Source organism: Saccopteryx bilineata, chromosome 5 (assembly GCF_036850765.1).
Source record: "Saccopteryx bilineata isolate mSacBil1 chromosome 5, mSacBil1_pri_phased_curated, whole genome shotgun sequence".
NCBI classification, from domain to species: domain Eukaryota; kingdom Metazoa; phylum Chordata; class Mammalia; order Chiroptera; family Emballonuridae; genus Saccopteryx; species Saccopteryx bilineata.
Window position 1 is genome coordinate 138,986,360 of NC_089494.1, and position 18,122 is coordinate 139,004,481.

At 38.4% G+C, this 18,122-nt stretch overlaps 1 protein-coding gene across 1 annotated transcript in view; it reads right to left on the reverse strand.

Annotated features, from left to right (window-relative positions):
- GPR158 (G protein-coupled receptor 158) overlaps positions 1–18,122 on the reverse strand; it is a 532,888-nt gene that overhangs the window by 160,051 nt on the left and 354,715 nt on the right. The window contains exon 5 of the mRNA XM_066280852.1: positions 9,815–9,883. Within this exon, the coding sequence (XP_066136949.1) occupies positions 9,815–9,883 (69 nt within the window). The remainder of the gene's footprint in view (positions 1–9,814; positions 9,884–18,122) is intronic.

Sequence of the window (18,122 nt, forward strand, 5' to 3'; positions counted from 1 at the left end):
TTAAAGGAAGATTAACAGTTAATTCCTCACATATCACTGATCCAAAACCCTTAACCAAATACCCTAGAATATGCACACTAGTTAGCCTCCATGCCGACTCCTACTCACAATCAGACTCTCTCTGGTTGGCTGACAGGGAAGAGAAGTATAGTAACAAGCGGATAAATGGAATTGCACAGACCTCTAGCATATTCACAACCATTTCTCTACTCCTCACACTCTTCAAACTTTCTTGAAGAAGTGGGTCTAGTTCTCTGACACCTTTTGATCTTAATATTTTAGCCAAAATTCCTGAAACCCTCTAGGAGTTTGGGGATTAAGTGTCTTTTATTCCTATACTCTCTGAGCTACCTTGGCATGAAATAACTACTATTATCTCGAGAGTACTGTCATGCACATGAGTATTAAAATGTCCTTCCAATTTTTTTTCTCTCTTTTGCTCTGATATCAATCCAAATTAACCTAATGACACCAAGAAAATCTTACTTTCACTTGAGGAAAAATCTCCTTACAAAGATTCTTAGATAACTGAGGTCTGAGAAACATTGGTCTAGTTGTAAATTGGGGACCTTTCTTTGTCACAATGGAAGTGACTCTGTCTCAGAACTGAATTGCTTTTATTTAACCCCTGAAAAAGAAACAGGGCTCTTTGGAGAAAAGGCTGTTCTAAGGCAGGAACAGAGAAAGTATACAGTACTCTATTGTACTAGAAGGTAGGGAAGTACTCAAAGAATAAATCATATAAAAAAATGCAGGCGCTAGCTTGAAGGGGCTTCCTCTGGGTTAACTTGAGCATCAAAATCATTAACAGCAATGTATTAAAAACTTGGCTGCTTTAGCGATATTCTCACAGTTCCCCCCCATCCTGTCTGACTTTAAACTGTCTTTATTACTTCCCCTATAAACCCTACACTTGGGAGTAATGTGCTTGTTTTTCCTTTGCTTCTGGATGATGCATGTGTTCTACATTGAAGTAAAAAAAAATCTTTTTTGGTTGAAAATATTTATTTGGTTGAAACATAAACTTTCCACTGTTGTAGGTAAAATCGTTCAACAACACGGTCCAGCCAAGCTCATAGCAGTTTCATGTTGGGTCTTAGAGCCAAACCTTGAGATATTTTACATTGTTTTCCTGTGTTATCCTCTGCGTCTTTTATTTTCCTGGAGACTTGAAGAGTGACTGACCAAGGCACGGAACATGAGCCACCCTAACTACCCTGTATAATGCCATTTGAATCTCACATCCAAACCATCTATTAGAAGTATTGTCAAAGAGGGAAGAGAGTGCTAGACCGGAGCCAAGAGACTAGGTTTTATTCTCTGTGCTTATTACCTAGTGGAGAAGGACGGACTGAGCCGAAACTTCCCTCAGTCTCTCCTCTTTCATTTGCAAAATAAAGGTTGAATAAAGACTAAGTTGTGGCTGGTGTTACTGCAAGCTCTAATATTTTACAGTTCTTTTTTGTAGGAGTGACCAGGTAGGGGTTGGGACAAGCACTATAAGTACTTAAGTACTTAACTATATTTACACATGTACTGGTGTCCCTTACAGAAGGACACATCAGCCAACAAATAGATAACTAATGTCTGAGGGAAAAATCTACCTTATTAGCCAAAACTCTTGGTTTAGTCAAGTCAAAAATAAAATTCTATACTTCATATTACTTAATATGTTTTAAAAATCTATAAAATGGCATTTTTGTGTAATTTAATATGAAAAATATACTATAGCTGATTTTAAAGTTCTTTTTTTTTTTTTATAAATCACTTGAAAGTTTTAAGTGATTATAAAGACTAATCATCTGTTCACAAATGTAGGAACTTCATTCAAATCATGAGTCTTTTGAAACTGTAAGAAAATGCTTTCAAAGCTTCAGCTCTGTGCTATTCAATTATGACAATGCAAATTTAGTCAGATTTTGGTTTGTCCTCATCTGCACAATGGTGATAATCTCTAAATTGGACTTTCCAATATAAGCATTGTTATAAAATTGTCTATAGCTTAAGATTGCTTAAAATGGAAAAAATAACCTTAATTCTTCCAAATCTGAGCAACAATATGCAGCCTAAATGATAGATATATGAATTTACCAGAACTCCAACTGCCCTTTTGTTGTCCCACCTGGCTGCCTGACCTCACCCTTACTTACTAGAAAATTGCCCCTGGGGCAGAAAAGTTCCAGGAAGCTGGTCAACCTACCCCAAGAAGGAGCATTCCAGAAAGCTGAAATCGTAAAGCCGTAAAAGGGAACATACCAGAACTTTTGACTCAGTACCCCCTCAGACTCTCCCAAACCATATAAAATTTGCCTCATAATCTGTAACCAGTGTCCTTCTCCCCGGAGAAGTGCCCAGCAGGGTTCCTTTCTTCCTTTCAATAAAACCTGTTACTCTGGTCTTTTTTTTTTTTTTTTTTTTTTTTTTTTTTTTCTTTTTCATTTTTCTGAAGCTGGAAACAGGGAGAGACAGTCAGACAGACTCCCGCATGCACCCGACCGGGATCCACCCGGCACGCCCACCAGGGGCGACGCTCTGCCCACCAGGGGGCGATGCTCTGCCCATCCTGGGCGTCGCCATGTTGCGACCAGAGCCACTCTAGCGCCTGGGGCAGAGGCCACAGAGCCATCCCCAGCGCCCGGGCCATCTTTGCTCCAATGGAGCCTTGGCTGCGGGAGGGGAAGAGAGAGACAGAGAGGAAAGCACGGCGGAGGGGTGGAGAAGCAAATGGGCGCTTCTCCTGTGTGCCCTGGCTGGGAATCGAACCCGGGTCCTCCGCACGCTAGGCCGACGCTCTACCGCTGAGCCAACCGGCCAGGGCACTCTGGTCTTTTTGTACTCCCATGGATTCCAACATTTGGTGCCAAAACTCAGGACAGGGTACTAACTGCCTGGACGATCCCTCTTTGCCATCCAAACTTACAACCAGGGGAGCAATGGGCAGCAGCAGCTTGTCCCGGGCTTACTCCCTGATTCTATTTGGACATGTAATTGTCGGTTAATTGCCCAGCGATCTATCCCTGTCCCGAACCCCTGTCGGACCAGAGAAAGGTAAGGAGTTTCTCCCTCCCCTTCCCTGGTTGGCCTCCAAATTTCTCTCTAAAAACACCCTTTTCTGGTCAGACGGTTTTGACTTCAGACCCCTTATCTACAAGTGGTCTGCCTCTACTCCTTTATGGACTTCTACCAAAGTCTAGGTGCGCCTAGCCAGGCCCCTCTCCTACATCCTGGGATCTCAGCCTTGGGGTGATGACCTCTGGTCTGAGACTCTCTTTCTATGGAGATTTTCTCCTCCCGGGACTGTGACTGAAGGTGGGGACGCCCCCTTCTCTCACCAGTCTCCTCTACTGTGGGCTCCTCTCAGTCCAAACCATCCAGCCAGGCTCCCCTCGGAACATGGGCACCTCCCAATCTCAGGCCTCAGAGACTACTCATCTAATCTTTCAGGACTACTCCTTCGGGACTTCTCCTTCGGGACTCACTCTACTCTCTGGGGTTCACAGTTTGGGAGGTTTCTACTCTGAGCGGCTAGCTTCTACAGACTTCCTTGAAAGTCTAGGTGCCTAGTCAGGTTGTGTTCTACTACCATTACAATATCCTAAGAGATCTTGACAATTTCTGCCACCAGGCAGGGAGGGCATCAGAAATTTCTTACATGTAGGTTTTCTTCCCCCTTCACTCCTGTCCTTAATTTCTGTGCCACTTGTTCTACACGCAGGCCGTTTTTGGCCAAAGAAACTTCACCTAAAACCTCTGTTCCTAATCTTTCCTTCACCTGACTCCCAACTCTCTCTACTTCCTGCCTGACCCCCAGGGCACCCCTCTCTTGGGACTCCTCTCTGGTCCCTCTGCAAATCTTTTCCACTTGAATCTCTTCCCTCCAGAAAGCCCCCTCCTTTCTCTTTGCTGAATCCTCTTTTTCATTCACCTGCAAATAACAGTCTCTCTTTCTCCTCCCCTGCTGGCCAGGGGCACCTCCCTTCTCCACTGTGTTCTTAAACCCCTCCTCCCTCCTTACAGATGGGCGGCTCTGTCTCTTTTTGTTCTTTGACCCATCCTTCCCCCTCTTCAGAGACTGACTGTGCCTTCCACTACCCCTCGTCCTCTCCCCTCTACCCAGAGCTTTAAATCTTTTTGACTCCTCTAACCACGTGACACCACCACCAGCACTTTAATCTCCTCCTACTTTTCCTGCAGATTCTGACCCTCCTTCTTTCCATCCAGCTGTTCACACTGTCCATCCGTCTGCTTTCTCTCTTCCTCCCCTCTATGCTGACAACTCCCTGCCATCTCAAAAAAATTTTAAAAGCATAATTGTCTATTAAGCTGTGTGAGTGAATAATCTGTTTGGTCTCTTTGTCAGAAAATATCTCTAGTATAATTTTAATCGAAACAAGTAAAGCACGCTCATTTCAATTCCTTAATTCATAATCTGTATGTGAAGTCTTTGTTTAATGTGCAACTGTGTCTGTTTCTAAGGCCTTAAACCAATAATTACCCACCTCTTAAATCAAGGATTACTCAACTCCATGGACTCTCCCTGCAATGCACCCATCCTTCCTCTTCAAAAACCTTCAGGGACTTATTGCCTTGTACAAGACTTATGCCTAATCAATGAGGCAATAATTCCCCTCCATCCAGTAGTCCCTAATCTCTACAAGTTACTGTCACACATTCCCTCAAATACCACTCACTTCATGGTCCTAGACCCTAAGAATGCCTTCTTTACCATTCCTCTACACTCTGACTTACTTTCTGTTTACCTTTATTTAAACTGACCTGACACTAATGCAGCCCAGCAACTTACATGGACTGTCTTACCCCAGGGGATCAAAAACAGGCCACACCTGCTTAGGCAGGCACTAGCTCAGGATTTAGCAACATGCAATCTCAAAACTAGTACTCTCTTACAATATGTAAATAACCTACTCCTCTGCAGCCCCTGCCTGCCTGCCTCAAGGAGACACACCTCCACACTTCTTAACTTCCTCACTATGAAGTGATATTGTGTTTTCTCTGCTAAGGCTCAACTTCACTCTCAATTTGTAGCCTATCTGGCATCACCTTAACCCCCACCACCTGAGGTCTCATCCTAGATAAAACTCAGACACTCCGCAGTCTCCAACTACCTACCACCGCAAATCAAATCCTTTCTTTCCTTAGTCTAATAGGCTTCTTTAGACACTAGATTCCCAGTTTTGCTCTCTTAGTCAAGCCCCTCAGTGAGATCTTCTGAGCATGGCTTTTAAGGTCTATAATGGCCAAGGAAGTAACAGAAAAGGCAAATAAGGCCCAAAAGAAGTCAGGAAATACCAGCTTTTGGCATACACTCTTAAAGGCCCCAGCACCCTAAAGGGTTTCATAGGATTCCATCAGGGTCCTGCTCCAGAGTGGAAAGAAAGGTCATTGAACTGAAGCCTGCCAAGCTTCCTGGCCCCACCAGTTGACACATTTGTGCCATGGAAGAGGAACACAAGAAGGTAAGCTGTCTCCTTGCTCCACGGAGGGAGGGTTCAGTCTCTTCTAGCCCTGTTCCAGCTACCTGTGACCTGACCTTGCCCAGCATGCTGGGAATTGCCACTGAAGGCCCAAGGACATCATTCATGAACCTAAGGTATTTCTTGCAAGTAGCAGATAAACTGATCTCACTTTTTGTAAACACAAGGGTCATCTACTATGCCTTGCCTGAATATTTGAGTTTTATTTATCTCTCGAAGATCTCTACTGTGGGTATTGACAGTCTGATATTGTTACTTTATTTAATGTATAGCATCTCCTTTATTCCTCTTGTCTCAATGGCCTATGCCTATTGTAGACCGGGACCTACTGCTAATTTCAGCTAGAAGCAGTGGTCACTAGGATTTAAACTCTAGCTGCAAAGTGTAGAAATGTAACCACCCTTTCCATAAGTACTTGCAGGATTTATAGGTTACTCAGTAAACTGTTCAAAGACTGTCCAGAAGGCACTTCCAGCAGTACATCACCCAAGGACTGACTTTCATGTGTCCACCCACCATGATCCTGACAACTCCCACTGCTGCTAAAGTAGAAAAACAGCATAACACCTATATGTGTCTCCCTACTAATTGGACAGAAACCTGTACTCTAATCTTTCTCACCCCAAATATCAACCTGGCATATTTAATAAATTTCTTCCTTCAAGAAAACTTTTCAAAAACTTATTTGAACTATGTGCCTCTACAAAACCTGCAAAGTTATGGATTGGGTACTTTACAACAATATACACACCCTATTCCCCTGAACTTTCCTATCAATTTCCAAGATGTCATCTCCCATTCTCTCACCTAACATAAAATTACTTTGCTTTCCAGACTCAACCAATAGTGTATCTTAGCCTTCCTTCCCCCACTGTATCTTATGCTACATCTAATACTTCATTAAATAATTTGGCCCTTTTTGTCTTTAGACCATGAACATTAACTTATTTGAAACCATGATACATGGTAAGAACTTGATAGCCACACATTAATATTTCAAGCAGTTACAGAGAGAATTTGTATTGTGAAAATGAAATAGAAAGCTAGTTAAGCATAAGTCAACATGATGAGGTATCTTAATGTTTCTATTGGACAAAATTTATTTATTGTCTCCTTTTCTGTTTTATTTATTTTTTTCTCCAGGCATCTTACAATTATCAAGCAAAAGTGCTGTGTTTCCATTTTTCTCTGTATCTGACAGTATCTTAGGAACAGGTATATCCGATATATTTTAATACTGGATTCCAGTCACTAGAAGGATGTCTAATAATTACTTTGAACATTTGGCAGTCTAATATTTACTATTTTTGTTAATGTGTTCCTTTCCTAGAGTACTTCTTCCATTTAAGAGGCTATAAAATTCATATACATATTTTAGGCACATGCTCATTACTATGACCACTTGATTTGAATCAATATAGATCAAAAATAAAAATAAACCAAACTTTAATTAACATCTCAAAATAACATTAAAAAGTGTTTCTATCACCTACCTGTAAACACTACATAAGTAATATAAATATGGGCCATTATTCTTAGTCTTTCACAAGAAGATTCTTTGGAGGCTAGTTTCACAAGGCAAAAGCCACTAGCGGAGGCTGGAGTTCTAAGTTTGTGCGGTAGAGCTGCACTCACCAGCCTACCACATGTCTGATGTGCCTAGGCGATGGGACAGGCACTGGGCTGAGTACTCCAGATGCAGCTATGAGCAAAGTGGAAACTGGCCTTTCCTCTCACAGAGCTAGGGTTTGTGCGGGAGAATGACGTTAATCAAATTTTTTCACTTTTGAATATATATTTACAAACTGAGATAAGCATTGTCAAGAGATAGAGTGACATTCCATGAGAAGTTATTATAAGAAATATGACCCAGATTGGGGGATCAACAGAAGCTTTTTTGAGAAAGTGATACTTAAGTAAAATCCTAAAGGATGACTAGATGTTAATTATGCAAAATAATTAGTGAAATGGGGCAGGAAAAAGTAAGAGAAAGACTTCAAAACTGAAGAGAAAGTATGTGAAAAGTTCCTATGACAAGAAGCATATTAGTTTCCTATTGGTGTTGTTGAATATTACTGCAAATTGAGTGTCTTACAACAACACAGATTTATTATCACACAGTTCTGGAGATCACAAGTCTAAAATGGATCATGGAGCTAAAATCAAAGTGTTACTTTTAAAGGCTTTGGGAAGAGTCTGTTTCAGCTTCTATAGCAAGGGTTGGGAACCTATGGCTCGAGAGCCAGATGTGGCTCTTTTGATGGCTGCATCTGGCTCGCAAATCTTTAATAATAATAAAAAAATAACATTAAAAATATAAAACATTCTCATGTATTACAATCCATTCATTTCCTCCCGCTCATGTTCATGGTTGCAGGTGGCTGGAGCCAATCACAGCTGTCCTCCGGGACAACACCAAATTTTTATTGAATAATGTCTAACATACACGGGTAATTATATGGCTCTCATGGAATTACATTTTAAAATATGTGGCATTCATGGCTCTCTCAGCCAAAAAGGTTCCCGACTCCTGTTCTATAGGCTACCACATTCCTTGGCTTGTGGCCCCTTCATCCATTTTCAAAGCCATCATTAGCCAGCCCAATCTTTTTCATGAAGCTATCTCTTTGGTTTTCTTTCTTCCACTTTTCTTTTTTCACTGAGGACCCTTGGGGCCATCAATATAATCCAGGATAATATCCATACCAAGAAATCCTTAATTAATCACATTTGTAAAGTCCTTTACAGCATGTAAATTACCATATGTACAGGATTAGAATTGTGGAGATCTTTAAGGAGCCATTACTATGCACACCATAATGGATATCATGTTTTATTTAATAACTGAAAGAAGGTCAGGATGCTGAGTGCAGAAAAGTGGTATTGGAAGAGGCAGAGAAAGTGGGCAAAGACCACTATATTTATAACTCATAAACCACATCAAGAGTTTTGATCTTTATTCAAAGAACACTGGGATGCTACAGAAAGGGTGGCAGAACAGATGTGGTATTTGAAAATATCCCTCTGGCTACTAGGTAGAAAAGGTATTTTAAAATAGCAGAGGCTCAGGGCAAAAATGATGGTGGCAGGCAACATCAGATATTCAGATAATTAAGATTATTATTCAAATTACTGAAGTCATTTCACATCTTTCACTCTTAACTGGGTGATTCTCTCTATGACTTTGGTGAGATGCCCACCTGGGAGTGTATGGAGAAGACGAAATATGACCGTGCACCATGTGCCATTTATATAGGGGCAGTACCAGGAAGGCATGGTAAGCTGATTACACCTAAATAAATGTCTAGTTTAAGGAGAAATACAAAATGAAATCCAAAAAGAAGAAAACGCAAATAGATTAAGAATGCTTGTAAAGACTGAGAGAGGGAAGAGAATTTGAAAATGAGGTGACAGAGGGGGCAGGATCCAATCATGTTGGGCTTTTGAGACCATTTTAAACATTTTGGCTTTTACTGAAAATAAAACAAAAAATATGTTTTGATAGTTCTGAGAAGAGGAGCACCACAGTTTAACTTTGGTGTTAAAACTGGCAGGTTATTTTGAAAATGGACAGAGTGCAGGGGTGAGCATGGAAGAAGAGAATATTTAATCCCCAGATGTCCTAAGTGCCTCCACAGGGCCCTGCCCTGACTGCACTCTTAGCTTCTGCCACAGCTGATTATCATTGCCTGTCCTTATTTATCTTTTCCTCTGAATTATGAGTTTCTTGAGAGGAGACATCAACTTTATCTTCTCGCACTGCACTTTCCAGAAATTAGCATAGTGCTTGACACACAATAACTGCTGAATACAAACAAATTAAATTAGTAAAATTAGCACTTATCTTATTGTTACAGACATGCCATTGGTGTGATAGGGAGAGTCTACTGTGGTTATTTATGCTACTAATACCACTCATACATTTATTTTATTGTGTTTATTTTTCTACGTAACCATTTGTTATTTTCTGACATTAACTGGTTGGTGTGTCTCATGGTTCTGATTCAAGGAGAGGGGGAAGAAGGACATGATATTCATATGTATATAGCCAAGCATACATCCCAGGCATGACTTCAAAATGGTAGTTCACTCTCCTCACAAATTTGAGAGAAAAGTACAATTACCTCCATTTTACAAGAGGAAACCAAAGTTTAGACATGTTAAGTAACTTATCTAAGGTCACCCACTAAGTAAGAGCCAGAGTTTAAATTAAATATCTGCAAAGTCCTTGTTTATCTCTCTACATTATATAGATAGATATAGATATACAAGCAAAACATAATAGATGGGAACTTTTAAAAGACAAATATGTTACTTACCGGAAAGTATAGAAGCAGAGACCCAAAAAGGATCGTTTCCAACAGGATGAGGCCTGATGCCCTGATGCTCTAAAACACAAAATGAAAATGTCATCGTTAAACTTACATTTCTAACTATGAAAGAATTTATGCTATTGTGACAATGCATTGTGATCAGTGGGACAGCATTCTTTGCGAAAAAATAATTGAAAACTGGCTAATACATCAGACAGGGGAGAACTGAAACATGTAAAAAGATTGACTACAAAAGTGATGATAGACTTTAATGATACTGCCAGTGCCTTTGTGGAATTTAATTCCCTAAAATTTGGATCATTGAACAGTCTAAGCAACCAAGAACACTAGCTAGAAAATTCTTTCAACCCAACTAATTCACAGACACAGAAGTTCTTGTCTATATTTATGAAACATCAGCTACAAGAACATATTAAATTCTATCCCTAATCCATTTCACAAATACCTGCATGATGGTTTCAGCATATACACAAGGTCTTGGCTTCTCAGTAGTCAAATACAGTCCCCAAACTCAATAACAGAGCTCCACTATGTGAGTAATAGAAATCATATTAAATAACAGAGGAATCTCACCTAGTAAACATGCTTATTCTCAACTCAAAATTCACAATCATAAGTTGAAATTCAAGTAAATTTTCTAAATATTTAAAGTTTGCTAAGATATTTGAGTCCATTACTTAAAAAGAAGTATCAGCTAACTGGATAGCCAGAGAAAGAAAATTCTAATTCTTCTTCTAAAACCATGGTAGGACATTTCAGACAAATAAGAAAAACTGTATGTAATCCCTAAGAAGAACTCAGAGCTTTCATTGATTTAAGAATTTGGGAACAGAGGCATGGAGACACGGGACAGATAGACAGCTGTCAGAGGGGTGGGGATGAGGGGACTGAATGAAAGACTGGTGAAGGGATTAGCCAAAAAAACATATACACATAACACACAGATACAAACAGGGTGAAAATAGCCACGGGGCAAAAGGGATGTAGGTAGGAGAAGAAGGGAAAAGGGGGTGGTGAATGGGGATGGAAAGAAACTTTTTTGGGGTGGAGAGTGCATGATGTGGTGTGCAGATGGTGTTATATTGACTTATACACTTGAAACTTGTATAGTTTGGTGAACCATATTATCCCAATAAATTAAAAAAAATTTTTTTAAAGAAAGCACATTAACATAAAAAAATAATTTGGGAATAAAGAAATAACTTTAGTCAGAGCACAGACTCGATTATTCGAGTGGCTTCTCACTATTAGTCATTATTTTAGCTAGTAGATGCTTTTACTAAAAAGATCATTTCTATTAGCAAGCTTGAAATAAATTTTGTGTTGGCAGAATTTCCAAGATGGCAAATTATATTCCTACCTAATTATGAATAATTTATGTGTAAACTGAACTAGAAAATTCTACATTAGGTATGCAAGAAGTCTAAGCAAAGCCCTTCTTAATTAATATCTATTTAACATTTTTTATTCAATATTATCTGTATGTATAAAATTATTAAATGGTATATTTATTCTTATAGATGAATAGAAAACTGAGTTATCTTTTAGCCTCACTCTCTAGCTTAGAATCCATAAAGCCTAAAAAATATAATTCCAGAATTTACAATAGAGGTGAATAGATTCCACCTTCATCCCACATTCCCCATTCCTTAACATTTACAAAACAGACCTATGAAGGTATATAATAGTCAGATATCAAATCTGTGGACTAAAGAAAAGGCCTAAACTTATTACACAAATGTTAACAAATCATGTCCAAGTCCATTTCTATATTCTATACTCTTTGGCTGCAAAGTATAGACATAGGACGAAGCACATTTTGTCATAAGAAGATTTGATAGGATGGAAGCACCTGAGGAAGCTGTCGCCACAAGCAATGAAATGGTAACAATGCTGAAATCTGAATTTTTAAAAATAATTAAAATGGCCTGTCCTTGTTTCCTTGATTCTACATGGACTAACAACTTCATTTATTTTTAACGTGTTTAACCACTGGAGAAATGAATATATTATCTTGCAGAGAAAGTGTAGCTATTTTGGATCACAGTCGATTTCTTCAGCCTTGTAACAATTAAAATTCCTTTCTATTACAAAAGGAACCTCTAAGCATGGAGATATTTTACACAGTGGAACATCAGAACGTATGATGAAAATATAAGAAAGCAACAGAGTAAGATTCTGAAAGGAATGAACTGGCATGGGTTTGGATGATTAACCAAAACTCTATAAATCTTAATCATTTACAAAAAGAATTAGCTGCACTAGCAGGAGAACAGACTCATGAGCATTACTTTTTCTTTTAATCCTTCTATTTCTGCAGAGAAATCCATGGACAGGAAAATTACAAATGAAAGCTGACAAACACCTAGTTAAACACTTATGCAATGATAAATTGGAAGCACGGTGTAGAAGTCAGTCCTGAGGAGAATCTTAACATTGAGCAGTAGGAGGACGTTATTTTTCAGTAATTTTACTTCTAGTTATATAAACAGATGAGTGCAGACTACATCCAATTTGACAGACTACATGCAATTAGTTTCTCTCAAATCTGTGGTGGAATATCAAAACACCAATTGGACTTAGAAAAATTTGTCAAGGAATAATTTCTCAAAATGTGTTTAGTTAAAACAAATATCAGTTTTGCAGAAGAATTCTCAGCAATAACAAAAGGTCCAAAAAAGCAGAGGAATATGGTCAGGATAGAGATTCCCCAACTTAAATATAAATCATCCAGAGAATATAAATTCATGGAATAAAACACAGGGGCTTTACACCCAGAGGGTTCAAAATCTCAATATTGGCTGCTTATTAGCTGTGTGACCTTGAGCAAATTGCTTGACTTTCTGCACTTCAGTCTTCATTTATAAAATGGGTATAACGATGCACACCTTGCAGTACTGTGCGGGGTGGCAATAACGCTGCCTGGCAAAGGCAGCCACTCAGTCAATGGTGACTCAGCATCAGCCCCTCATGGGTAGATGGAGGATGTGAGGTCAACAAGCTGTCTAAGCCACTCGGCCAATGGATGACAGAACAAGGACCTGGCCTGCATGCAGCTGATTCCCAAGTCAGTTTGATTTTTTTTATACATCCAACCTGATCCTCAGTTCTGTCCTCACCCAAACTAAAGGGGAAAGAACTGTAAGTTATAGTACAATAACAAAAACAAGTAGTATTACTAGAGTATTTAAAAATAAACCACAAGTAAAGAGTTTGGTTCAGATGTTATAAAAATTTTACTAGTCAACTTAAAATTAACATTAAAAGATACTGTCACATTGCCTTAACTAGGAATTCTTTCTAATTTCTAAAACTTTACAAGAAAGCCCATTTTTCCCATGATATGGTAATTAGTAGCAGAGTTGTTTTTGACCTTTTGGAAAAATAAATTCATTCAAAAAGTAGTCCAGAGTAACTTATACATAGTTTCATATTCTTTAAAACAGTACAGCACACTAAATTAAGCGAAAAATAGATAATATTTTATACATGTGTGTTAAATTAGAAATAACAAGTCACTCACTATTAATATGATTTACCACTTATTACTGGACAGAAATTTCTCCTGTTTGCTTTTGCAAGATTTCCATGATGTGCATGCCAGCTCACTCTGCTGTGTCTCAGATAATGAGAACACAAAGAGATGTTCCTCCTAGTGCCTCATCTTTCAAAAGTTCAGTGCCTGATTTTACGGTTCAAAGTTGATGACTATCGCCACAGCTGCAGAAATGCAGAATAACTTAGATACGTAAGAGGGAAATTTCTGAACAACCTTTACTTAACCAAGCTTATCCCTTGTGCTTATGTCCAAGATAATTTAATACAGAAGCATTTCCTGTCAGGCTTCTCCCCTTCTCTCAGCCCACTTCTTCTGCTAAAAGGCAGCTAGAATGCGTTCCTGAAATGTGGACAATCATGTCCTTCTTTGTCCCATTTTCCCCATGGCTTCTTTGCAAAAATACACAAAAATAGCACAACTTTTCTGTAACCTATTTAAAACTTTCAGTTCCCTTTCTTTTTCTTTTCTTTTTTTTTTAGATTTTATTTATTCATTTTAGAGAGAGGAGAGAGAGAGAGACAGAGAGAGAAGAGAAGGAGGAGCAGAAAGCATCAACTCCCATTGTGCCTTGACCAGGGAAGCCCGGGGTTTCAAACCCACGACCTCAGTGTTCCAGGTCAATGCCTTTACCCACTGTGCCACCGCAGGTCAGGCCTCCCTTTCTTTTTCAATACTTCTAAATATAGTAACTTTATTTCACTTAATGGAATTAATTCTCTAAGAGTCAAAAAGTGTATAGAAGTAAATGGCACACACTAAGATATTACAAAAGAATCTTGCCTTGGGAAGAGTTATTGTACATCCTTAAATAAAGTGGCATGAAATTCCTGAAACAACGTATGTCATTTGCTTAGACTTCTATTATTGACTCAAAGCTATTGAGATTAGTTGATGTATTTTTCTTTTCTTTTTTTTCTTTTCTTTTTTTTTTCATTTTTCCGAAACTGGAAACGGGGAGGCAGTCAGACAGACTCCCACATGTGCCCGACCGGGATCCACCTGGCATGCCCACCAGGGGGCGATGTTCTGTCCCTCTGGGGCGTTGCTCTGTTGCATCCAGAGCCATTCTAGCTCCTGAGGCAGAGGCCACAGAGCCATCCTCAGCACCCGGGCCATCTTTGCTCCAATGGAGCCTCGGTTGCGGGAGGGGAAGAGAGAGACAGAGGGGGAGGGGTGGAGAAGCAGATGGGCGCTTCTCCTATGTGCCCTGGCAGGGAATCAAACCCAGGACTCCTGCATGCCAGGCTGACGCTCTACCACTGAGCCAACAGGCCAGGGCCAGTTGATATATTTTTCAAACAAAAAGATCACTGAAATCACAATAAATTCCTCCTCATGAAAAAATCCTCATAGAATGATGATTAAAATATAAAATATTAAGTATTATATTTTAAAATTCGACTTTAAAAAGGTAAAACACTGCATACATTTTCGAATATCACTCTTTATATTTGAGATAAATTCAAATATTATTTAATCTTACATTAATAATTTTTTTAACATAAATATACTTTAGACTTGGAGAAATTCAAGAAACTTCATGAATCATTGCTTGGTTTCATCTGATTGCGGATCTTAGCAAAATTTCTTTATACACTGCTTACAAAAATTAGGGGATATTTCAAAATGAATATGAAGCGATAAAAAAAGAAGCATATGATTTTTTTTTATTAAACAAGAACATCAGAAAAGCAAACAACAAGTCAAAGAAAGTTGTTTGATTATGCAAATGAGATGTAAAATCAACTTTTACTTCATTGGTGAAAATGCACTATACTAAAGGCTGAAAGTACTGGAGTATCTGCATGTTCCCTGATCCTCTAATTTTTGTGAGCAGTACAGTTTGAACATTGTCTACTCTCAGATTTTTTTCTTCTTAAATTTGATATGTTAAAAACCCATCTGCAAAGTAACTGCTCTAAAATGCTACTGCTCGCTCATAGGCATAAACCCATCAACATCAGCTAGACATCATCATCTCCTCAGTCTTCTTAAACAGGAAAAAAAAGAACAGGAACAGAATTGCTCAGAATTGTAAAGCTTTTTTCACACATTTTCTGCCTTCTGTAGAATGTTTGGAGGGGTACGAAATGGCTAGACAGTGTGGAAAACAGACATTTCATACTTCGATATGTGGAGATACTTGTCTATCTGCCTTATTTTATATTCCGTATTTTAACACAAAAGTTTCAACTCTGAAATATGACGATCATTTCGGTAAATAAACTGTAGGTGATTCAATGAGGTGTATGAGATACCCCTTACTTGCAAGAAGAGCAAGCAGTGCAGACATGGAAAATAGCGGTGTCACACTTGACAAGTGGAAAAACCACGGAGGACTGTGAAGGGCTGGGGAAACAACTGCCACTTACTGCGAAGATGGTGATGACAGGGACTCAGACTTCTCTCTAAAATGGCATAAATGTTTCTAGATTTTCTGGAGTAGACAAAATTCTCATTTCCCTCAAACTTGGGAGCCTCAGAAGAACCTATAAATGGGTTTCATATGGTTTTTATCATGGAATTTAGGCCACACAAAGTGGATTATTCTTAACATTATTTGCTAAAGACAAAGCGGGAAAAAGGAAGGGGCATATTAGCCTCCTGCTTACATTTTAATTGTTCATTTTAACCATTTCTTTCACTAATCTCTGTTATTTCAGTTAGCCTTAATGTTTATTAGCAAATCATAAAATGTTAGCAATTAAATCATCTTGATATTTTACTTTTATACATTATTATTAACATTGTTCAGCAAAGGTTTTTCAAATAATAAATTCATTTTTTAATTGGATAATAAATGTTAACCCTTCCAGAATTCAAAAAGGTCAAACTAAGGGAGGTGTATATTAATGTATTTTTTTCTCTATGTTGGATCCTACTTTAGTTACTCTCTGTCTTAAATATATTATACAAATGCATTAGGATTAGATTATCAACTCAAAAAAATAAGAAAAATAAAGTACATACAGAATTTGATGGTACAGAATTACTGAAAAGTTGAAACAGTGTTATAAAAAATTTTTAAATAGAAAAATATTTTACAATGTAATGGGTTTTAAAAACCAATTGTATTTAACTCATCAAAACTAAACTATGGCTAAAGCAGTTTTCTAGAAGTAGTCAATTTTTGAAACTTTTTTTCAGTTAATAACCCCAAATCTACACAATCAGTCTAAACCTCCTTCTGAGCTCTAGACCCTGTTTCCACACTTGCTTATCAGAATTACCAACAGGCACTTGAAAAACTAAATTTTCCCAGTCTGCTTTTCTCTTTATATTTCCTGTCCTGGGTAATGGTAATCATTTGCTTATTTGTAGTCAAACTATCACTAAAATAAACATTTATAGGCTAGGGAAAAAAAGAAGTGGATTTTGTGACATATTTAGGGTTTTACTGTTAGTATTTTACAGAACTTCCTCCCCCCCAATTTTGTTGAATGACTAAATGAATGAGTAAATAACTGAATAAATGATTAAATTGTAAGGTAACATGCATGCTGACCCATGTTTATTCAAGTAGAGGAGATTTCTCTTTAATCCATGGGCTCCCCTATGATTTAGAAGAGGATAATTTAATAAGGAAAGGAGAAAAAAGAAGAGAAGGAAGAGTGGAATGAAGTGGAAGAAACCATTTATTTCTTCTATTGGTTTAACATACTACTAATTCTCGGTTTCACAGGAGTGAGAGGGCAGAGGCAGACCCAGACTCAAACATCAGGAGGTCACTGTCATCTCTGCTTTCTCATTCATGCCTTCCCTTCCATCATTGTACTCCCCTGGCCCCTCTTCCACTGAAGACAGCCATGCCTTTATGCCACCTCTTCTGCCGTCTCACCCAGCCCTGCCCTCATCAAGGATGGCAAATATTTCAAAGTGATTTCCTATTCTTCCTAATCCCCAACTTCTAATTTCTTCCATGCCTTAATTGTACCTACCAGTTATAAACAAAAGGGACAGAATAAATACCAATTAGAGTATTAGTTATTAATACTAATTTAATGGTGCTCCTCCAGGCAGGACTTTGAAGACAAAAAATAACCAACATTAAAGTCTAAAGGCAAAGTTCTTGAACTCTGAAAGTTGAGAGAGCGAGGTTGTTAGCTCAGTGAGCCTTCTGGTGCGCCCCCACCACACACACCAACACCACTGTTTATGACTGCCTCTTCTGTGACTGTTCCTATAATAAACAGAAACCAAGGTACCTACACTCAATCAGAAACTGGGAGACCCACCATCCTCATCTCTTTTGAGGATTGTTTTTAAGAAGCAAGTCATATTTCAAAAGACTCTTTTATTTCCAGTTTTTCACGTAGATGGTGAATACACAATACAATTTACAGATGATGTATTATAGAATTACACACCAGAAACGTATATAATTTTATTAACCAATGTCACCTTAATAAATTCAATAAACAAATATTCTTTAAAAAAGAATAAGTCTATCTAACTACAACTACTACCCATGTGTGCCTCAGTAATCCCTATAAGCCTTTGCTGAGGGCAGGCTAACTGGGTAGGTTTGCTTCCTTTATTCATTTCTTTCTTTAAAGCTGATGTTTGTATAATAAGGAAGTTGCCTTTGAAATCCAGCTTTCATTATGTGTTAGGTTTCATGATGTGCTGTGTAGGTGTGACTTCAATGTCCAGAACAGCAGCTCTTTTTCACTCCCATGAATAAAGTCCATTTACTGTGGTTTTCTCTTTGTTTCTTTCTTGGCTACATTTTTA